The 22,881-nt window shown below is 46.0% G+C and overlaps 6 protein-coding genes and 3 non-coding genes across 9 annotated transcripts in view; 4 read left to right on the top strand and 5 right to left on the bottom strand.

Annotated features, from left to right (window-relative positions):
• The window catches only part of PADG_11643 (uncharacterized protein), a gene marked incomplete at both ends in the record, with an annotated part of 1,442 nt that extends 1,213 nt beyond the window's left edge, over nucleotides 1-229 (bottom strand). The window contains one exon of the mRNA XM_010761574.1: nucleotides 100-229. Coding sequence (XP_010759876.1) covers nucleotides 100-229 — 130 coding nt within the window. The remainder of the gene's footprint in view (nucleotides 1-99) is intronic.
• An 866-nt stretch (nucleotides 230-1,095) lies between these two features.
• PADG_11642 (uncharacterized protein) lies at nucleotides 1,096-2,766 on the bottom strand (the record flags this gene model as incomplete). The annotated part of the gene is made up of 3 exons (XM_010761573.1): nucleotides 1,096-1,305; nucleotides 1,402-1,606; nucleotides 2,504-2,766. 3 exons carry the CDS (start codon nucleotides 2,764-2,766, stop codon nucleotides 1,096-1,098), a joined length of 678 nt encoding a protein of 225 aa, XP_010759875.1.
• Nucleotides 2,767-3,282: 516 nt separating this feature from the next.
• On the top strand, nucleotides 3,283-5,553 carry PADG_03659 (uncharacterized protein; the record flags this gene model as incomplete). Its single annotated transcript, XM_010761241.1, has 1 exon — nucleotides 3,283-5,553. One exon carries the CDS (start codon nucleotides 3,283-3,285, stop codon nucleotides 5,551-5,553), a length of 2,271 nt encoding a protein of 756 aa, XP_010759543.1.
• A 3,016-nt stretch (nucleotides 5,554-8,569) lies between these two features.
• Nucleotides 8,570-12,653, bottom strand: PADG_03657 (BUB protein kinase; the record flags this gene model as incomplete). The annotated part of the gene is made up of 3 exons (XM_010760832.1): nucleotides 8,570-10,986; nucleotides 11,063-11,531; nucleotides 11,658-12,653. 3 exons carry the CDS (start codon nucleotides 12,651-12,653, stop codon nucleotides 8,570-8,572), a joined length of 3,882 nt encoding a protein of 1,293 aa, XP_010759134.1.
• Nucleotides 12,654-13,517: 864 nt separating this feature from the next.
• Nucleotides 13,518-17,233, top strand: PADG_03656 (DNA-(apurinic or apyrimidinic site) lyase APN1; the record flags this gene model as incomplete). The annotated part of the gene is made up of 9 exons (XM_010760831.1): nucleotides 13,518-13,590; nucleotides 13,644-13,729; nucleotides 13,805-14,144; nucleotides 14,222-14,427; nucleotides 14,980-15,676; nucleotides 15,793-15,829; nucleotides 15,919-16,038; nucleotides 16,096-16,230; nucleotides 16,303-17,233. The coding sequence occupies 9 exons, from the start codon at nucleotides 13,518-13,520 to the stop codon at nucleotides 17,231-17,233; spliced, it is 2,625 nt and encodes an 874-aa protein (XP_010759133.1).
• Nucleotides 17,234-17,967: 734 nt separating this feature from the next.
• PADG_11641 lies at nucleotides 17,968-18,041 on the top strand. Its single transcript has one exon. It is a non-coding gene; the product is annotated as a tRNA-Asn (tRNA).
• A 517-nt stretch (nucleotides 18,042-18,558) lies between these two features.
• PADG_03655 (DNA-directed DNA polymerase) lies at nucleotides 18,559-21,832 on the bottom strand (the record flags this gene model as incomplete). Its single annotated transcript, XM_010761240.1, has 5 exons — nucleotides 18,559-19,461; nucleotides 19,519-19,827; nucleotides 19,910-20,733; nucleotides 20,785-21,388; nucleotides 21,461-21,832. The coding sequence occupies 5 exons, from the start codon at nucleotides 21,830-21,832 to the stop codon at nucleotides 18,559-18,561; spliced, it is 3,012 nt and encodes a 1,003-aa protein (XP_010759542.1).
• Nucleotides 21,833-22,074: 242 nt separating this feature from the next.
• On the top strand, nucleotides 22,075-22,148 carry PADG_11640. Its single transcript has one exon. It is a non-coding gene; the product is annotated as a tRNA-Asn (tRNA).
• A 380-nt stretch (nucleotides 22,149-22,528) lies between these two features.
• PADG_11639 lies at nucleotides 22,529-22,602 on the bottom strand. The gene has a single exon. It is a non-coding gene; the product is annotated as a tRNA-Asn (tRNA).
• Nucleotides 22,603-22,881: the final 279 nt, after the last annotated feature.

Below are 22,881 nucleotides of genomic sequence, written 5' to 3'. Positions count from 1 at the left end.
AGACCTTCTCGAGCTGCCGGAAAACTGGGCAAGTTGGGTTCTTACAGCAACCTTTCCAGGAACGTTTCTGGGACTAGGTTTTGGAATAAAAATACACACACGCGATCTTGGAGTCTGGCGGGTTCCGACACCATAAAAACCAATCAAGCAGCGGTCGCAAGATGCGAACTACCCAATATGCGTCATCTTCGCGCATTTGCACGTGAGGATTATCGCAGATGTGGAGCATGGTGAAGACAAGGTCTCGTCGTTGTTTAGCGCGTCCAGCTGTGTTTCACCGCGTATCCCTGGAATTAGTATTTCTAGTATTGGGGTATTGGCTACGTCATGGCATTTCGGGGGAAAATCGAGGTGGCAGGAAGCGCATGAAAAAGGCATCTAACAGAATTAACTCATTAGCTTGTGAAAGCGCGCATCATTGTTTGTTGAGGAGGCTGGTTGAACAAGAATGGTGTTTAGCCGCGAAAGACTCCCTAGTGGAGCAGCTGAAAATTCTGATATTTTAAGTGATGCCATGTGAGGTGGGCCATTCCCTCACTTTGTTGGGGTTGTTGGACACCACAGACATTGGTCATTGAAGGTATAACTACTAACTTCAACGGAGGATAATGTAATAGGAAATAATGATGGTGATGAATCATGATTGTGATATTCTGCGATAAGGTAGTTTCCAAGGGGGAGGAATGAGGCAAGTAAATGACCTGCTGTGAAGAGAGCGGGGGAAAAGTGTTACTGTGTCCTTGAAACAATCCAATGGCTAGTTAGGAACCTGGCTACGGTGACGCTGAGAGTAATAAAAACCAACGGAGAGAACCTGTGGCAGTGTCTGTCTCTACGGAGGTTTATCCATGGATGTGTGCATAAAAGGGCTGCTACTCTTGTTCTGTCTGAGGACGGAGTAACTTCCCGAGCGTACAGTAATTAGTTAGTTACCTTCGCTTGCTCTTCATCTGATTAATCGTAAATGTATTATTTTCATCGTGTATTCATCCTTATACAGGCAGAGGCCATGTCCTTTTTCCACCTAACTGAGTGGAATGTGTGTGTGATTTATGTAGTTATCTGTATCTTTTTTGTCTCTTTTTTTGTGTCTGCTCATGCAGTGCTACTTGGCAAGCCTGCCAGAAGGTACCTGTAACGACCTGTTCCCGCAGCCAAATTTTGGTGGGCCGCCTGGTCACTGCCGGTCACTCTCATCGAATTCCACTTCGGCCTAAGCGCGGCCTTTCGCTGCTCCTTGGGCTTGGGCGTCTTCCCTTCTTTTCGCCGTCTTTGGGCCGGCATCCAACCTTGGAATTCTTCATCCTATCAAGTCCTAATTATAACCAATCCGGCCAGCCAAGCCAGACAAGCTAGAACAAGCCAACTCGTTAAGTTAGTTAGACAAGTTAGACCACTAACTACCCTCGGCCCTCCGCCAGGACAGCGAGTGGAGTGGGCATCCGCCAACAATTGTGCTCTGTGAGCTGCTCCTAAGATCTGGTCAACGGTCGGGCTATCTTCCCATTCGCTCCGGGGAGAGGCTGCGCTCGATAAAAAGTCGACACTGGACGGGTCTCTGTCCTCTGTCCTCTGTTCGCCAGTCCAGAGTTCCCTTTCCCGTTTGCTGCGCTGCCGTAGTTAAACTTGTTAGAGCTGGCTGCAAACAAGACGTGGCGGCAAAGCTGGTGACCAACATCCATATTCCACGTACTGACCACAATTCTTCTTCCTTTTCTTTTCTTTTTTCTCTCTCTTTTTTCTTTTTTTTTTCTTTTCCTTTCTTTTTCTTTCTTTCTTCTCCTCCTTTTTTCATTTTGCTCTCTTTTCTTTTTCATCTTCGAGTCCCTGGTATCTAAGTGGCACCATATGTCTGGTTGACAAGTGGTTGTTCCACTTTTGCGACACGAATCACTATCACTATCACTTCGCTGTCTTCTCAGCCCGCCCATCCTTTACCTCGTTTTCCCTTCTCCCCCCGAATCTTTTCTTAATTCTCCTCCGAAGCCCCCTTGACCTTCTTGTGTTTCCTCTCCACACACTCGTCCCGTCGTTCGTTCGCTCCTTTTTCCGTTCTTTACGGAGTAGTTCACTCTGCGCAGTCGCAACGGGAGCCCTACCCATACAGGGGCTCCCCCTGGTCAGTTACAAACCTCCTAACCTTGCCCCAAGGCTCCTCTAAAAACGAAAATCCCGTGCTTCTCCCGTCCGGTCAAGCGCGAACTGTTCCCTACTAGCCCTGAACGCTTCATCGTTGTTCCAGCGGTGAGAGTGAAGACCCTGAGTAGTCGCCGGTTTTATTCACATATTATTCCCCAGCCACCCCATATTATTCTACTCTTCGCTCGCTCCCCGTTCCGCAACACTACCAGAGCCTGCCTGCGCCCGCTGTACGGAGGAGGAGGACTTGACTCACGGGACTGCGAACCATCCTCCTCGCATTCTCATGCCCCCTCTCGTGTCTTTACTCCCCCGATCGCATATCGACATCTTGGGTGAGGTTGACCTCCACCTTCTATTCTACCCTCTTGGGAAGTCGGTTGACTGCCCATTTTGCGTCGTCAATTTTATTGCCACTTGATCTGGCCGCTTGGATCCCTGTTTGTCGAGTTCCTCTACAAGCGTTGGAGCCTTTTCACAAGCGCTCGCTTTGGACCTTGTAGCGACGGTGCCCCCATGAACGTCTCCTAGATCTATCTGTCTCTCCCTCCCTCCCTCCCCTCTCTCGAACCAACCTTTGCTTTTGGTCCTCCTGTCCATACCAACAATGCTTGTCAATCGCCTCATTTGATAACGTCACTAGTTACCCGAGGGTTGAACCTTGCCATCGCTCATCGACCCTCTTGGTTACTATCACCAACCCTTTTAATTACGAGAACGACACCCAATTAAGCTTATCGGGAACTGTATTTCTTATCCTCACGACTGGACCTTTGTTTTTTCCTTTTGTCAATCAAAACCCACTACCGCCTTATGCCTATATTTCGAAAAACTGGAAGACAGGCTTATTCTTTTCTTGTGCTGAGCAAATGTTCGATTGAGACTTCAGAGTTCCAACCCATCCATCAACGACATTTATCGAGCATCATCATTATAATTACTCATATCTTTTCTTTTGAGATGTGGATTTAACTGAAACGAGAAACACGAAATTAACGCGACAACGATTTGAATTTCTGGATTTGCTCATTCACTTCTATTTTCTTTGAATAAGATCTACCCGCCCTCCTAACGCCCATTCACAACAATCAATACCCCGAAACATTCACACGACTGTGGAGACGCCGTTGTCTCAAATCAAACATGGCTCACAGGCGGCCTGGCCTTTCCAGGACATTGCCAAAGGACTTCACTTTTTACATCAGTGATGTTCGACCGAGGACTCCGGAACAACCAACCAAGGAGCTCACAATCCCGCCACCTCCCCACCATTCCTCCTGTCGTTTCCGCAGACCGCGACTCACCATGGAAAACCACCGTGAGCTCTTTTGCTCGCCAGATATTCCATTACCGTCAATTGAGTTTTCGCACGATCCTTCAAGCTCCGTAACTAGCATTTTCGATCAGGTCGCAACTCAAACACCAACAGATAATGCGCTGCAAGTTCCCCTGAGAGACAGAGTCGATCCACGAACGCCTCCGGCTCAGATCCGGGGTACCCCCGTAGATGAGAGACCACCTTGGACCTATGGAGGTGTGTCAGAGGCGGGCGATTTTATACAACGACCATCGTCTTCGTGTTCCAATTTTTCAGATTCTTCGGTTGCGTCTTCTACATCTCACGCCTCGCATCAGTCGTTGGGGGAAAGCTGTACGAGTCCAGAAAGCGAGATACAAGATCCTTTACTGTCATATCCTCTCACTAAGCACAAGCAAGAGCTGGAAACCCCATCCAAGGCGAGTAACGCGCAGGAAGTTCCTGTTAACATTGTTGCAACCCGATCTCGATGGACTACAGACATGGATAGTCACTTGTGGAACACATATCAGATATATCTCCAGGATCCTCGAATCACGCCTTTCAAACTGATCCCCGGGAGTCTGCCGCCTTTAGGAGTTTCGCACCGCGTTGCTCGTGAAGCGAGGAAGACTTGGCTTAGGACTAAAAATCCAACCAAGGCGGGTCCTTCACCGGTACCATTAATTCCCGCGATGTATATGGAAGACCGTGCCAAGACTGGAAAGAAACAAGAAACAGTCGACTCTACAACGCGAAGTGGGAGTACAACACCAACTGCCCAGAAAGTCCCTCCTAAGCCAAAATGGCCCAGATCAGATGCATCTACCAGAAGACGTTTGAAGGAACTGTGCAATCGGAAGTTCTTTATTGCCCCGCACTATCAACGGCTCCTCCAATCTCGAAGTCCTTCTCCTTTCCTCGAACCCTTCATAGAATTGACGTCTAGAGCGCCTTCGCAACTGAGGGCTTCCCATCGAAGAGCAGCGTCTTTCGCCACCAGGGATCTTGGTGTGTCGTTGGTTTCAAGCTCTTTACCTACCCAAGTTGCTGAACTTGGACGACCGGTGGCCAGCACCGATCTCGATACCAGCTCGGATAATGACTGGTTCAATAATATCCAACAACATGCACAGGGCAGTTCCAGGCAGGATCCCAACAAACGTCTATCCCGCTCGCTTGACCATACCAGTAACACAAGCCACACCTTCTCACCCGACCCAATCCCTCCCCGTCTTGGCTCCCCTTTCATCTACCACACTTGGGGTCCGGATAGATCCCACCGTCGTCTCCGCTCAGTCACGCCTGCCAGCCAATGCGAGACCATCCATGCAGCAACCGGCTCAAAGCTACAATCTCCAGGACTAGGACGCGTGGATCCTTTCGGGAATGCTCCACACAAACGACGTGCACTGCACCAGTTGGAAGATGAGCTAGATTCCTGTGGTAGCAGCCTCCAACGACCATTCCCAGATCTTATTCGTCAGACGAGATTTAATGATGTTATTAGCCATGGCCAGCGGCGCGTGCGCGTGAGGAATCGGGGGGTTACAACGGGTGCGATTAGTCCGAGAGGAAGGCTGGAGCAGCTCTTCACGCCGCCTGCGCCGTTTCCAGATTTTACTACCGCCGCTGGCGCTGCTGCTACGGGTACTGCGGAGGACGACGACAACAACGGGCAAGAGTCGCGGGATAATGTTAATGCCAGCAATAATATTAATTACACTCATAATAATATTAATCATAACAGCCACCTGCGACTTGGTGATGACATCAAACGTCTGGGTTCCCCATTCCACTCCGATCCACCGAGCATGGGCATGAGCAAGAACATATGCTTGAGAAAAATGACAGCGACACCAACTCGCTCACCCCGCCATGCGACGTCGCTTTCTGATCCGTTTATCCCTGCGATGACTTCTGCGTCTGCTTCGTTTGCTAGCTTGGCTTCTGGAGCGCAACAGCAGCAATGGGTATCGAGACGGCAGGAAGGGACGGAGAATCTGGCCCATACGCCTTATTTTGAAAGGAGGGGTGGAATGGGCTCTGGTGGTGAAGGAGAAGGTAATGGCGGTGGCAGTGTCAAGTTGGACACCCCTAATACGCCGTTTTCATAGCATGCGGTTGCGGGGTTTGATGGGTATTTGGAAGGGTTGGTAAAGCCCATGCTATGGTGACCCTTCTTGAGCCCATCCACCTACTCCTGCCCAGATAAAGAGAAAATCACTTCAATTCAGTGGACATGTTTTAACGTGAAAACTTTTCTTTTCTTTTTTATCTCTGTGATTTACTTCCCCAATTCCCCTTTGTACGGACGTGATGACGGCGGTAGTGTGTACTCTGCGATGCGAACCCTTTCTTTCCTTTTCCTCTTCCTTTGAGTATAATCTCTTCTTCTTTCAAGATATAACTCTTGAACTGGAATTGAGTTTTACGATATACCAAACCGATATATGTCTGCTTTCTCGACAAGATATCTGTTTTGTAATGCCGTACAACGCTTTCTTCCGGATATCACTCCCTCCTCTACGACGACTGGATCCTCAGAACCGACCCCTGGGATGGTCGCTCTCGCAGGGCTAATTAGCTCCGTCCGTTACGTTGTCATCACGCAAATTGTCCAAGATATGCAAATGCAATAATGGGCGCAACTTTATTCTTCATTGTGATGTATATTTTTACGAGAGAAGTCGATAAAAAGGCTTAGCTCGTAATGATACACGAAATTAGCTTGCTCCCCTCGCTTTTGCTTTCCTTGCCACACTCACTCCCTTAAAACACACAAAAATCCGAAAAACACAACACCGAAATTACACCACAAAAATTACGATGCGAATTCCGACAGAAAAAAAAAAAGAAAAATCAAGAAGTACACTACGTCTGACGATGACGAAATTGTATTGCCTTTCATTTATTTTCCTTTCATTTTCTCTTAATACTTTTTTGGGCCAATCTATGCTCATTTTGACGATACATATACGTTTACGAAAAAAAAAAAAGTGATATGAAGAAACAGAAAAAAAAGTTGCCACTATTAACGAAGCTCATGCGGAGTGATTTGGATTTAAAACTACTTAAAACTCACTTGTATTTTGTGTCTTGTTTTTAACCCATTGCTCTAATCGACTTTTTACGCCCACACGACGAAACCTATGACGATAGCATTTTTCTCGCCTTTCTTTCACTTTACGACGTGACCGAAATTTACTTAATGACCAACCATTCATTCACTTGACGTTTTCTTTTTCCCTTATGACTCATTGTCAACCATCTTTGGCTATATTTTCTTTCCCCCCCTTTCTATTTATTTCCCCTGTCCTGTCCAATTGATGTCTACATGTCTACATGTCATCACTGCCATGTTCGCCAGTGTTACCCTCTTTCTTACGTCACATCGTACCTTCAGAAGTCTTTAAAAGGGTCCCTGTATATGCACCATGTCCACATATCCCAAGAAACCAACAAACAATCTTTTGAAGCCAACTCATTTTCTGCCATGCCTTTCGTTTTCACTCCTTAGGCTTTTACGACCTCTCTTCTTCTTTCTAGACGTATGTTTTGTCTATATTCTTATGAAAACACTACCTCGGTGTCAAGCATCAAAAGAACTTCTAAGGACCTAGAAAATTCAAGCAATTCATTTATTTATTCGTTTTTGAGTGTGTCTTTTTTAACTACTCACACGGGCATGTTGCATTCATTTCTACAGTGTGTTAGGGTGTCATGAAATGATACTCCTCTTCTTGGTATAGTAAATAAACACAAAGAGAGGAATTGACGTGTCATATCTATAGCTGCAGGGTAACATTTAAATTCTCCAGGCGTGTGTGGGTCTGATGTATTATTGTAGGTTGAGCAACTGTCACGATCAGCTGCGGACTTCATTTTTACCTCTCTCCTCAAATGCCAATTTATGATATGACGACACAAAATACAAAATATTTTTCCCATATCCCCCCCCCCCCCCCCCAACCCCCACGCTCCCCGTTCCAATTTCTCCTTTTTACTCAGAATAAGGGGTTGTGTTCTTGGGTTTGGTTTTGCTTCCAGCTGCTGTTTGAGGAGGGTTACAAAAGAAACTCAAATTCGATCATTACCTCAACCTCGATTTCACTCATACCTTTTCAATATCTGTGTGAGGGATGAAGAGAGGGAAAACATTGACTGGTATTAAAAATTGGTAAAACTATTACTTCTGTGAAGGATTACCACCACTTTGCGTCTTCGTTTCTATCAAGAAAAGCAAATAAGGCAGAAACAGACAAAAACTTGGAAAAATCATGCACAATGCTATGTATGCTACACCATAATTATGAAATGTAGGGCGAGAAGGAGAGGAACAAGGGGGGGATTTTCATCATAAAGACATAAAACGAAAAAGTTGGTCGACAGGTACCAAGTCCTCATTATGACAATATGTGCTCGATGTGCTGCTACCCCTGCAGTTCATAGTATGACAAGATGTCACATATACCTCGTGTCCACGAGGTAGAACCAGAACATATAAGGAAAAGAAGAAATTGCACCTTGCCAATGTTGAATTTCAATAAGTGGGGCTAACATGTCAATGCAGGTGGCAGTAGACTGCCCATTTCGCTGTGCGCAGGTCCAGTTGTAATTTGTGAACGGAGGAGGTGCTGGGAAGGTGTCGTCTATCCAACAAATGCCCTACGAGCTGCGGGTCAGGGGGTAAAGCTCTAAGTAGGGAACGAACTAGCACAGGGTAGAACGTAGGAAAACGAGGGTTTCGAGTAAAGCTTGTATATTACGATAATCAAACTGTTTGTCGGTTCGTTGTTTGATCCGTTGGTCATTTTCTCGGTCCAACGAGTTACGTCGGTACGTTAGGATGGCCTTGGTATCATTATGAGGGGTATATGTATGTGGAGAGCAAATATCGAAATCAAACTACAGCCCGCAAAAGGAGGTGTCGGATGAGGAATTGATTTCCGGAGCCGCAAGTAGGAAGGAAGGAAGAGAGAACAAGAAGTTTTTCCTGTCTTTCTATGACAATATATTGGAGTTTATCGATGTGCCAAAATAGAAAATAGCAACAAACGTTCGTGGTTTGGTCATGTACAGATGCCAGAATGTCATCCCCCCTGCCTTTAACACCCTAAATATCCGCATGGTTTATTTCGCAATCAGCTTTTCCAGCTTCCCAAGCTGGGCCTGCAATCTCTTCTTCTCAGCATTCGCCACAAGCCAGCCCTCCATCTTCTCCCGAATATACCTCATCGAATTGAGAACGGGCAGTGTGGGGCCACCGCAATCAGGAATATTACTACCGTTTTCTGTATTGGTTCCAGACTCTAGCGGTGCGACCGACTTTCGCTCCATCTGCACCCATTTATCATTACTGGGATTAAGACAGAGGTCAAAAACCTCAGCCCAGATCTCACGCTCCCAATATCTCTTCAGAGACTCCTTGAGGCGATAAGTCTTTTTGGCTCCCAATCCCGCTCCCCCAGCACAAGGGATATCTAGCCCAAAAGTCCCGCCTGACCTTCGGCTTCCATTTTCGCCAGCGGAGCTTCGATTACCGGTAACTGGCGCAACTTCCATGTACTTGCCAAAGAGGAGAATGTGAATGATGCCCGCAAGTCCGTACAGATCGACCTGGTAAGTCCAGGGTCGACATTCCCGCATCTCAGAACATTCGTGAGAACCGATCTTCCAATCTGCAATGAACTGGACAGCCTTGGGGAAGACGCTCATATCAATTGCACGACCAAAGTCAATGAGCGTTAAACCTTTTTTTCGCCAGCCTCCTGCGCCTGAAGGGGAATATCCTGGCTGAGAATCCAACTCAGAGTCGTCATCGAGGAGGGATAAGGACGCAGCGCAAGGTTCGTCCAATCTGACGAGGCAGTTGTCCGCTTTGAGATCACCGTGGAGGATACCGCACGCATGGAGTGCTTCCACGGTACGAAATAATTCCACAGCGAAGAACATGACCACGCTTTCGTCCAGCCCTTGTTCCGTTGATCCAGAGGAGCCATTTGTCGCGGCGTTGATTAGGTCGATCAGGGTTCCCTGATTCTGGTAGTCTTCCACAAGATATCCTTCATCTTTGAACATATGCATCTCATGCGCTTTTATGATACTGTCAGTCACACGGCTATAGCTAGGGGATGAACAGAGGCGTGCATGTGCGATGCGAAGCATGTAGAACTCCCAAGCGGATGGGGACTCAGATTCCACCTTGAGTGCTTCTAAACCCCGGCGTTCAGTGTTCCGTCGAGGTTTAAAGGGGCTCACTCCTGCAGAAACTCGTCTCTTGTTGTTCGCAGTTAGCATATCTTTCTCCGGTTCAGAATCGGACGTGAATGTATCGGGCGAATCCACACTTTCAACCAGGTATACTGCAGCAAAACCGCCTTCTCCTAGTTCTTGATTGATAGCATAGCTCCTGTTGGCTCCGGCAAAACAGAGAATGGGAGGCGTTGCAGATGGTCTCTCTCCCCCAGCACTCTTGGTTTGCTTTGAGATACTTTTGATGTATTTGCGTATATCGATAGCGCGACCTGCGGTTTGGTTTCCGTGGTCGTGGTAACCCAGGTACGTCTGCAGTGAGGGATAGACGTTCTTCAAGACCTTCTGTCTGACTTGAGGGTCGATCGGATTGCATTGCAACTCGTCAATGATGACCTGCTGTCTGGAAGGAGATTTTATTTTCTTTGGAGAAGGCTTAAGCTTCTTCACCAGTCGACTTGGGGAGCTCTCGTCAGGCATGCATGTAAATTGGGTATCATTTGTTTGGGTAAACTCATGGAATGGGCTGCTGAGTAGCAAGTCATCCATCTCTGGGATCATAGGGGTAATGGGAACAGCTTTTCTTGAGGGAGTTTTCGTGTGCAAATACTTCTTCTCGTTGAATGCCGTGGACGAAAATGATGATTCCGTCATTTCGACGATTGGTGTCATGAATGGGAGTCGATTTTTGGCCACAACGGCTGCGTCCCGATAAGGCCCCAAAGGTGCGTTGTAGTCTTCCGGAGGAACGGGCACAAACCTGGGCTTAGTTTGAGGCATTCCAGCGGATGGAGTAGAGATATCTCTTTGCGGTATCGAGGAGGAATCGAGAAGATTTGTGGCTGTCATGGCTTCAGCGCCACCGATATATGATTGTGTTATGTGTTCGCTTTGTTCATTGCTTCCTTCTGGGCTGATATTCGGGATGTGTCGACTGGCAGTGAATTCTGTCCATTCACTAACACCAACACTATCCGCTCGTGTATCATCCTCCTCAAGATCATTGTTTTCCCTTGTCTTCCTGAACCCGGTCGTTTCTTCGTCTCCAAACTCGCTGGCTGCTCCAGATATTCTGCCTGTGCATGTGCTCTCCCAGGCACTTGTGTAATCATCGTCCTCATAGTCACTCCCACAAACGCTTTCCGCCCGATCTCCACCCAGTTCTGATTTAAGTGGCTGATTGAATATACTATATATTTCATCTGTAGCAGCTCGAGTATGTAGAGTCATTGTGGGCTCTGATGAAATTTTGCGTTTTATCCTTGGCCCCGTTGGAGATTCCAGATTAGTTTTGACTGTAGTTTTGTGATTAGTTATTCCAATAAAACAAAACCTCAACAAAAGGACGAAGGAGTAGAAAATTAATCTCACTTGTCTGTGTTTCTCCTTTGACTTCGAGAACCTTTAGGCGCCTCAACTTGCTTCCTTTCCCATCACGATTATTTTCCGCGCCCTGAGGATCTTCATGTGGCAACGTTCGGTCATCGAATATTACGAGTTTTTCCTGCAATTGTGTTTCTATGTTCTTGTCCACCTTATCTTCTTTATGTTGGTGAGGTGGGGCTCTATACGGAACATTTACAGATATCTCTTTCAAAGTCCCTTGGTCCTTCTTTGACCAGTCTTTCTCCATCCAGCCACGGCTTGACGCTCGTAGTTCCTCAAGACTTATTTCAACATGAGGATTCTCAGGATCAGGGTACATGGCTTCAAGGTTGACAAACACCCGTTCAACTTTACCAGTCCTGGAATTGATAGTTTCCTTTTCATTGCGGTGAATTGGAATATTGTTTGATATTATTGCTTGTGGATGTCCTGACGTGGACCGAGATATAGATGTCTGAAATATATGAAAAGCCGCAGAAAAACGCCAAAGGGTTACATGCCAGATATTAGTCCTATGGTCGTAAACAAAGGACATCAGATATGCTTTTGAGTAACGGCGAATGAAAACTAGCCAGCTTACCTCGTCCTTAAAGACCGCCATCTTTTGCACCGTCCCAACCCGTTTCCCTGATTTCAACGTTTCGCCTACCCACTGTTTCGCCTCCACCGTATTCTCTTTCTTGCGGTCTTGAAGCGATCCAATTGTATCCCATCCTTTGGTTTCACTACCGGCCAGTGGTTTCCCACCATCTTGTGCACCGTCAACATCAGAGAAAATAGTGATTTTTGATTTTCCCGATCTCTTCAAAGGGGGTCCTATAGCGGTTGTTGGAGCTGGGGCCTGGGGGTCCACTGGTGACGACGCATCGGACGCAAATGGATCAGTTTTAGCCGCCAATGCTGGCCTTACTTTGGGCAGAGCGGGTGAAGATGGTCCGTTGGAGTCCCCTGGCCGCTGCTCAAGGCGATTTTGAAATTCACCGAATTTTCGTAGTAAGCGTTCAGTAGGTCGTGCTTCCCGTTGTAGACCTAGCTGATAAACCTCTTCTGCCTGGGAGAACCTCCCAGCACATTCTAGCCAAGCCGCAAACTCTTCGTAGAATAGTGCAAGAGTCTCTCCAATCCCATGACGCGCCAAGAAGGCAAAAGTTTCACGCGGTGCGTCAGAGAAGAGACGAATATAATGGAGCCATAGCTTTAGATATCGTGGATCATTTTTATAATGGTTAGAAGACAAAAATGCCTTTGTTGCGCGTTCAAGTAGTGGGAGAAGACCTGATTGCGGCGTAGCCTGGGTCGACGGATATGCATCTAAAGTCCATTTCACGTAGCGATCGAATATGTCCAATGGATCATCTGATTCTGCAATGGATTGAAGTTCGAGCTCATATTCTTGTCGAATGGTATCGTTAAGGGTTCTCGTTTCGTTCAATCCTGGAGACGATGCGGCACCACCCGATCCCCCAGAAAGAACTGCAGCAAGGGCCCTCGCTGACCGTCCTCCAGGGAGAGATTGGACGTTCTCTTTCTGTGCCTCAATCAGGCCGAAATCGACCAAGTCCCCCGACACCGCCATTGTAATTTCGGGCAATAATGCGAGAAATTATGAGGACATGCAAAATCCGGAGCCAAAAATGGTGAGGCTAGCCTGTTGATTAATAAGTATAACAGTTGTTGGATGACGAAGAACACGTCGATGATGAGGTTGAAATGTCAAAAACATATTCTTTCGATGTTTTCGTCGCTCGCGAAGCAGGTCAACAACGGTTAATAGTTAATATAACTAATCGCTGGTTGCCCTGGAAACCAGCACGTGCAATGGTTAGTCAGTTATTATCTAATCACTCGTCTTGACGGGATCGTCTTAAAAACCTCATAAAACCTCTTAAAAATCTCAGCGATGGATTTAACGAAAGGCTGAGTTGACTAAGTCCGCATGTCGGCAGCATACTCCTAGGTGTGAACTCTAACGAGTTACAGCAATTTCAAATCCAATCGGCTTTTCTGCTCTCGTGATTTTGGTGGAAACCTCTCTCGAGAAGCAAGTTGTAAGTGAGGTTGAAATTACAAGTTTTTTGGCTGATGCTAAGGTGATATCGGATAATTGGAGACATCCCAGCACATTGACAGGTCGGGTAGCAATCTCAGTTAATTGGATTGATCTCAAGCTCTGCCAGATTAGGGACCTCGATGGTGGATATACCATTAAAATAAATTACACCAAGTTAATGTCGAGGTTGATATCGGACCATAAAGTTTAAGAGATGGCTTATTTCCAGATAAGACATTATCAAATCTCATATCCTGTTCCGAGGAGAATAGTGTCCAGTCGCGAAATGTCTATTCTATTTAAATCTTCCGTGGCCCACCGCTGCCATGTGGTCACAAATGCTAACGCAGTCAACGGCTTTTCTATGAGTGGTTGCTCAGGGTATCGTGCATGCTAGTCCGGCTACATAATGAAGATGAAACTGCTAATGCTCATCGCTTCGTGCATGTTGACGGCTCTAGCAGTGGGTATATATTCACCCTCCTTTACGTCCTCTGTGATACCCTTCCAACCCAGAGAAGGCAACTCGCATCCTGTCAGAGAGCACTGCAAACCCCAGCAGGCATATCTTCTACCTCGACTCTCAAATCCTCTGCAAGGATGTCAGTATCCTCTTGTTGCCTCAAGGCGGTTGAATAGGACGGCGCCCCAACTGGATCTGTGGGGAATCTTGCCAGCACAACGCCTACATTACCGGCAATAATCCCAATGCGGCCGTGATGATCGTTTATGATCTTCTTGGCTGGACTTTCCCCAACGTACGCTTGTTAGCAGATCACTATGCACGACAAGCTAACGTAACCGTCTACGTACCTGATTTCTTCGGTGGATATGTAGTGCCATTTGAGCCCGTGCTCGCTGGCAGGTTTGACCTTATCAACCTCGCATCCAGCATGAAGAACAACTCCCGAGAAATACGTGAACCTGAGATCTTCGCATGCGCAAAAGCGTTGCGACAGAAAAGTTATAAGAAAGTCGGCGCGATAGGATTCTGCTATGGAGGCTGGGCGGTTTTCCGTTTGGGTGCCAAGGAATATCAACCAACACTCATCGACTGTATTTCAGCAGGCCATCCCACACTCTTGACAAAGAAGGGGTCGCAGTTCCCGTACAGATTCTGGCACCCGAAATTGATCAATTATATACCCCCGAGATGAAACAGTTTACCTTCGAGACCGTTCCGAAGTTGGGGCTGCCGTTGGATTATCAATATTTCCCTGGCGTGAAGCATGGTTCTTTTGTCCGTGACGCTGAGAAACCCGGGGAACGGGATGCAATGGTGAGAGCCAAGAATGCTGCGGTTAGCTGGTTCAAGCAGTTTTTGTGTGATTGATAAGGATGGGTGGAATTCTTCTAGATGTCCTATCAATACTTCTCTGCATGTCTCTTTAGGGCAGTAAGTTCAGGACAGCTATATAGTAACTACACACTGTTCTTTGTGGGCGTGGTTTTCCAAACGCTTAGCTATGTCTGCTTTAGCAAGAGCAGTTAACAGATTCAACTTTCAACTTAAATCATTTTGATACTTCTCTCTTTCTCCCTCTTTTTTTTTTTTTTTTTTTTTTTCTCTGTTCTCTTATGCACCTGTGAAGAATACTGCAGCCATGCGGTCGGTGCTCTACTCCTACATAACCACGTAGATACACGCTCAGCACTGGAATTTTGATGATATAGACAGTAGAAAATCTGAAGTCACAGGCTTTCATAACTGTCCAATAAAATATAACAGTAACATCAGTAAACTCTAGGTAGACACCATATATTATTAGATCAACCATTGATAGTTACATTTTACTGGCTCTTGGAAGAAGAAACAAGTTTCATGGATGTTCATCTTGCCTCTCCTGGTTAGCGTCGCCGCCAACATCGCATCTCCAATAACGGAGCTTCGACTTCTCCATCCCTCTCCAACGTCTGTCTGCCATTGACAACATCAATTCATGGTTACAATCTTCAAACCACTTCCGGCATTTCAATTCAGATAGGGGTGCTATGTGGTATTTATTGTAACTATCGCAAGAAAATCACAATACCCACACTCCACCACCGCAGTTTAGCAATGACGACACGCACCAGCAGCACCACACTCCATGCCCCCAAAACCACATCGAACACAAGACCCTCAAGGACAAAGCGATCAATTGATGATTCTCCAAGCTCCCCAGTGCATCCATCCAAACGATCTAAGCTCTCCCCCACCAGCAATCACAGCCATAATAAAATCAACAGCCCCCGCGCAAAGGGAACACCTAACAGAGCGGAGATCGGAGACACTGCAGCAACTGCAGAAGTTGAACATCCTGAGACAATCACCGTGAAAGAAAAGAGTGTTCATATATTGAAACGTGGCTCGAAAAGAAAAGTGGCTTCGCCTGAGCTTGAAGAGTATGCTATCGAGGGAGACGAGGAAGAGGAGATTGAAATAAAGGCTAAAAAACAAACGAAAAAGACAAAGGTAAAAGAGGAGGTCACTATAGATATGAGACCGCTCGCTCCCCGAACTGCAAATCTGCGGATGTATGTAGGGGCGCATATTAGCGCTGCGAAAGGTGTGTGATTCCTCCATAAATGGATGTCCATAGCTGTTCTCGATTTTCCTATCGTTCGTCCATTTTGTAACCATTTCTAAGAGGTAACTAACTGCTGAAATTACTATCATATGTAGGAGTCCAAAATGCCGTGACGAACAGTGTGCATATCGGGTTAGTATTTCACCACGAAGCTTCCTTTTTACTTCACAGTTTTATACTTAAGTACGAAATATTTTTCATCTAACGGCCTGTACATAAAGTGGCAACGCTTTTGCGCTGTTTCTGAAATCTCAGAGAAAATGGGATAATCCACCGCTCCAACCGGAACATCGAGACCAGTTTCGGCAACTTTGTGCAGAACACAATTACGATGCCTCAAAGTAACATAGCATATGGCTTAAAACTATCAAACGGGAAATATGCTAACTCGGATACAGACATGTTCTTCCCCACGGCTCGTATCTAGTTAATCTAGCACAAGAGGATCCAACAAAAGCCACGCAGGCATACAATTCTTTTCTTGATGATCTGAAGCGCTGCGAAGAGCTTGGTATCTCCTTATACAACTTCCAGTATGTTTAAGATCTATATTCCCTTTTATCATGAATTACAAGGAACATCTAATATTCGACCTTCCATAACAGCCCTGGTGCAACCATTCAGACCACTTTGGAGTCTTCACTATCTCGACTCTCAAAAGCCCTTACGTCCGCCCTAGACGCTACCACCAAAGTCATCCTGGTTCTAGAAACAATGTGTGGACATGGAACCACGATTGGCGGTTCCCTGTCGGACTTCAAGAGCCTCCTTTCTCTAATTCCAGACAGCTACCACGCTCGCATCGGAATATGCGTGGATACATGTCATAGTTTCGCTGCAGGATACGACCTCCGTAGCCCTGGTGCTTGGAATAAGTTTATGAAAGAATTCGACGAAGAAATAGGCCTGAAATTCCTACGGGCTCTCCATCTGAATGATTCCAAAACTCCACTGGGTAGTCGACGAGATTTACACGCCAATATCGGGACCGGGTTCCTAGGCCTCAGGGCTTTTCATAACGTGATGAATGAAAAGAGATTGGAGGGCATTCCGATGATATTGGAAACCCCTATTGACCGGCCTGCTAACATTGAAGCCGAGACCGCCAGTGGACAACCTGGTAACAAATTTGGAGTATGTAAGGAGGATCATTCAATCCCAACGCCTACCACCAAGAAAACCGGTGGTGCTAAAAAGGGGCCTGCTAGAAAACAAAAGCCCAGCAAACCCGCTATGATTGAGGATAAATCCGTATGGGCGAAGGAGATAAAACTTCTCGAATCTCTGATTGGGATGGATGTCGAAAGTAAAGAATTCCTTAGACTGGAGGCCGAATTGGCAGAGCAAGGGAGGGAGGAAAGAGAGAAGCACCAGGCGATGTTTGATAAGAAACAGGAAAAGGAGTCGAAGCAAAGGGATCTGAGAGATATGTTTGGTGCAAACGGAAAGGGAAAGGGCAAAGGGAAAGCTAACACCACGGGAGCTAGGAAACGGAAGAAGACGGTCAATATGGAGAGTTCTGATGACTCGGATTAAGACTTACACTTGCGAAATCGAGAGAATCACTTTGTCTTGCATGCCTTGACATCTTGTTTTTTTTTTATTTGTATACATATTTTCTCTTATTTTCTGTTTTTTCAATTAAGGGGTTTATTCCTTAGTTTTCTTCCAGCCGGTTTTCATGCTGGAAGAGGGTGAAGCGTATCTATGCTCCCCTCACTTATCAGGCCTTGATAAATTTTGGCGCTCTTACCACGTTTGACGCAATATATTTCATGAAGAGTCTCTAGATGGTTGATGGGTAGCTCGAATCTTCAGCCCAATTCTTCTAATATCCCGAACGCCAGATTTCAAACCGGTGAAAGGAGGAGAAAGCCTTTTGTCAGGACTGGATATCTCAACCACGAAGAGAACCCGCTAGCCTGTCGGTGGGGAAAATTTCCACATTTGACACCATCGCCAGAAGGCCTTTCGAGCCTGGAGGTAACATGCTTCCTATATATCTTTCACAGTCAACATATCCCATTCCCGAATTGACATTGCTAGAAGCTCCTAGGGCTTTGCTTCATTGCCAAATCTATAAGCAAAATCTTTGTGATTGCACGGTCGAAGGACGACTCCTTGCGTGTGGCTCACATGTTTCAATTAGAAACAACAAGGAACAAACGACAGCCGTCATGGGGTTGCCGGAGACCGCCCCTTGGTACCTTAGACAGTCATGGCACCCTCCCTCCAACAGCAGTGGGAGTGGTCGCCAGCATCATCACTGAGTCTCCGTGGCGCAATCGGTTAGCGCGTTCGACTGTTAATCGAGAGGTTGGAAGTTCGAGCCTTCCCGGGGACGGCTCGATTTTTTTTGTTTTTACACCACCAACGCTATCGTATTTTATTCGTTAGGTTTTGGGTTCTACTATGGAGTTGGGGAATGGCGAATAAAACTTATTGAAACACCGTCAGAGCCGTGGTACATGTGGGGATATCTAGTTAACTAGTGTTCAGATTACAAAAGCGTAAATTGCTCAACGCCTAACATAGGGCCAATAAGATTAAATTTTTGGCGTTGTTGGATTGTTGCGATGTGCGAAATCGTGCGTTGTTAAGGGATATTCAGGATACAGTACAGGCAGAATCGGTGAAACTCTTTCAATTAGAATTATACGGTAGGGAGAAAGGACGCGAAACAAGGCGGAAGTCTATTTTGATATCGAAGATGAAAGTATGAAAAGGACGATATGGAAGGATGCACAGTGGGTGGCCATCAAAAAGAGATAAATGAGGTAGTTATAGAAGTAGGGACAAAAGAGAAATTTTGTCAAAGATTCGTCCCTCTGCTCTAGAATCCATTACGACCGATCAACCAGCTACTCCTTCATATGCTTACTCGCGGAAACACACCAATTATTCCAATCCGAAAAGAACGACGGCTGCACATGGCACTTCTTGCTCGTAAGCTGTTTTTTGCGTGTATCGCCATAGACATCTACAATATCCGGCAAGCAGCTCTTATCATGCGCTACGAGAATTTTCACAAGCAGCAAACTTGCCTGACTACACGATGACGCATGACCAGCAGGCGCACTATGAGTAGCTTCCTGGTGCACGGCTTTCAGCAGCTCCCAGACAGGCTCCGCGGATTTGATGGTGGGGATGTCGACCGTTTTCTTGCACTGTTTTGCATATTCCCTTAGCACATTTCTAGCGCGAGTGGCAATCTGTTTGACTTTTGATTTGCGACTGAGCTGCAAAAGCGGCATGAGAAGGTCGAGTGCAAGGATTCTTGAATGGCATTTCTTAACGTATATCTCCAGCAGGTCGAGCACGCGGGTTTTGAAATTGAGCATGGTCTCCCTTGCGTCCTTTTTCTCTTGCTTTTTGCTATGGGCTTGCTTGCGTGCGCGGAAGACGTTTGCTATTTGACCGTCGATGGCTTCCATTTCATCGTCATTCATGGAAGCGTCATCTAAATCAGATGAGGCAGGGTTCAGAACCTTGTCAGCTCGATGAGTCCCTAGTGCTTGAGCGAGTTTGGCTTCAAAAGCTTCCAGTTCGCCATCATCTGCTTCTTCAGAATCGTGATTTTCTGTCTCATCTTCGGATTCGTCGTCCTCTTCTCCGGACGAGGCCTGGCTGATCTCCTCAACATCGCCATCATCATCGTCATCTTCTTCGGGGTCTTCAGCATCCACCATTTCAACATCACTGCCAGTTTCTTGGGTTTCGAACATCTCCTCTTGGCCTGCCAAGGTGTCCTTTGCTTCCAGCACCTGTTAAGTAAATGTCAGTATATCGCATGTTTAAATTAAAGTATTGGCTAGGCATACATCAATCAAGGATTGAAGCCCAGTCGCTGTGACCTGATCAGCAAATGTTCCAAATACATGTTCACTTGTCCGACGGAACAACTTCGATTGTTTTGACGCGAAACTAAGTAGGATTTCCACCAGCGCATCTGACGCCTCTTCCGCTTCGTCACGATCTGATTTGTGGCTCAAGAATTTCGAGTAACAGAAGTTGAGCTCATCCAGCATGGAGACTGCATCAGCATCTCCATTGTACACTAGCAATATGGTCATTGAATACAAAAGCTTAAACGCTTGGATGCTAGGACCCTTCTTCTCATTGTTTTCTTCCTGTTCCAGGTCAGAAAATAAGTCTCAAATATCAAAAAAAAAAAAAAAAAAAAAAAGAGGGAGCATTGAGGATGTATTCTACCTTGCGTGTCAATTTCTTCAGTGTTTTGAACGCTGAGGCAACAGATTCATTGATGTCTTTACCCATTTCTATGACAAATTTTCCCCAGTCCCCTGATGCGTCCATTTCATGAATCTTTCGGACGACACTATAAGGAACAGCCACCGAATTTTTGCGGCCGCTGATGACAACATTTAGGCAGGACATTATCCTATTACGAAAATATTCCTGGGTAGCTTCGGTGATTGGGGGCTCCGGTATGGTGTGTTTGAGCTTGCTGTTCTTGTCAGGCACAAAATAGGCAAAACGAGCCAGAAGGAGCAAAACACTCTCAACTGACGCCTGTAGCTCGTCAGACGCGGCAGTATTATTAATGGCGGACGCCTGTGTTTTCACAACCGAAAGCAAATGACTGGCAAGTTGTTGTCGAGTCGACGCAGCAGCTTTTGCATCATGCATGCCGGGTCTAGTGATCATGTGTTCAAAAAGGGGAACGACATCTTTCAAAGAATTAGCAGTGATGGCAGATATCATCTTTTCAATGGTTTTAGTCTTGGTAATTTGATCAAAGTTAACTGCTCCTGTGGGACCCATTAGTCCCTCGAGAGCAGGCACAATAAAATCTGGCTCCTTTCCCACGCGTGCTTGGATTGACTTCAGCGCTTTCGTGGCTATGCGGTGTAGATAGCGATCTTCAACAGCCAGCTGGTTCATGAAGGATCGCATGAGGTTTTTTGTGAAGACCAATGCAGCAAGATGTGCGGGTGCTTCGTTCATAACCTTCGCAAGAAGAAGAAATCCCCAATACTTTCGTTCTTCAGAGGATGCTGCAGCAAATAATCCATCTATTCAATGTTAGAGTACATGATACATGCAACATATAGGGTTGAACTCACTGTCAATGACCTCAGTCCAAAAGTCCATGAAACTGGCCTGTGTGTCTTTTGAATTCTTATCATTTAGAGATCCATTCAGCTCTGGCAATTGTGCATACAGCTTCTGAAGAACAACATCCCACGTGAAATGTAATTTTGGATTCCAGACGCCGGAATTTTTCGCTACACCATTCTCCTTCCCAGGTTCTGGCTCCGACTCTGACGTTTCTTTCATTATTTTCGCAAGTGTTGCTTTTTCTCGAACGTCAAGAGGACTGCCGTGTTTCCATACCCCTTCAGGGAATTTCATCGCTGGAAAGAGATCTTTCGCCACCGTCCATATAGCAACCCCTTCTGGTGATTTGGCGAGGCCGTTCTGGCAAAGGGAGTCTAACGCAGCCTCAACATATTTAACATCAAATTTGTGAGTCTGAATGTCTCGTAAAGAGCAGAAAATTATCCAACCACACTCTTCGCGTAGCCATGGTTTCTTTTTGGCCAAATCGAATAGCATGGAAAGAATCTTACTCCATTCTTCGAATGGAGTTTGAGGCTGGAATAGCACGGAGGACTTGATGATAGCCTCCGCTCCAAAAATTCGACCAAAATAGTGATCTCTCTCCTCCTATCATGCAGGTGAGCAAGGGGTTATTGATTTTCTGAAGAACATTGAAAGGGAAGTAAAGCGATTCCGCACCTGTCCGGATACAGAACCCCCAGGATTCGATTGCGTTTCCCAAATTCCAATTGTTTTCGAAACATCTAAATTCGACGATGACAGATCTCTAGATGGTGAGAAAACTTGAGCCAGCGTCTCCGTCAACGCAATTGAGAACCCGATTCGAGCGGCCTTTCGGCCGCTACAGAGGCCACGAAAGAGCCGCTGTAGATTTTTTTCGATTTGCTCATCCATAGGATTCTGATCGGGAGTGAATCGAGACACTAGATCTTGAGCCGCCTTTAATCTAATCTCGTCATTCTCGTTGGCCAGGTCTTCGTAGATTTCTACAAGCTTGACGTCCACATTGACGGGTTCGCGACGTCTTTTTTTGGAGGCAAATGGAGCCATAGCTTTCGTCTTTTACACAATGAAAATTGACAAGAACGCTTCTATATACAAGAGCCCTCTCTTTTGAGGAGATGTTGCAGGCTTGGAGGAGTTCTGATGTATATCAACTGTTGTCTCGAGTGCCTGTCGAGTCCCAAAATTTTCTCCAAGGTTTCTTCCCACAGCTATTTGTCTTAGTAGCGCCGTTGTGCATCCTCAGAAAGAAGCCCTTTTTTGCGCCCAAAAAAAACTTCGCCAGTAAGGTCCCTGTGACGCAATTGGTTAGCGCGTTCGACTGTTGATCGAGAGGTTGGAAGTTCGAGCCTTCCCAAGGACGGGTTTCCTTTTACTTTTTCCCCTTCGTCCTGGGCTCTACTGTCAGTTCTAATAAGCGATACCTTAACTCCGCACAAAATGGCCAGGACGAGGATTGACGGTATCCACTTGTATCGGGAATAATGCGCCGGAGAATAGCCACTAGCTAGGTTCTTGGATAAAATGAAATTTTTTCGGGTCCCTTGCTGCTAAAGAAAAGTTAAACCCTGTTAGAGGAGGTATCTTAAAGCCGAAGATATACCAAGTCTCCAAACCAGAAGTTCCCAGAAAATACCGAAGCTGTAGTAGCGTATCCAACTACGGAGTAACCACAACGCAAAGTAAGACCCCAACCAAAGATAGAAAAAAAAACCCTAAAATTAGAAAAACAATCAATGACTTCGTCCCTGGGAAGGCTCGAACTTCCAACCTCTCGATTAACAGTCGAACGCGCTAACCAATTGCGCCACAGAGACCGTTTAATTGAAAATTCTTTTATCGGGAAAGTTTATGACCACGTTGGCAGTTTATATGCTGAGCAACAAAATTATCTCAAAAATACAGAAAAAAAGGCTAATTTAGTCAAAAGTATCTCTGTACATTGCTTTTCCCCTTTCATCAATGCATGTTGAAGTATGAAAGGAATGATCATAGTGAACTGAAATAATAATCAGTTCTATTAAAGTCATTTTGCTGCATGTGATTGAGAAAGAATTATTATGGAGATATCCATCTCATTAAATAACCAGAGCGTT

This window comes from Paracoccidioides brasiliensis (genome assembly GCF_000150735.1).
Source record: "Paracoccidioides brasiliensis Pb18 unplaced genomic scaffold supercont2.4, whole genome shotgun sequence".
NCBI classification, from domain to species: domain Eukaryota; kingdom Fungi; phylum Ascomycota; class Eurotiomycetes; order Onygenales; family Ajellomycetaceae; genus Paracoccidioides; species Paracoccidioides brasiliensis.
Note: the sequence above shows the minus strand (reverse complement) of the source record. Positions and strands in the feature narration are given on the sequence as shown.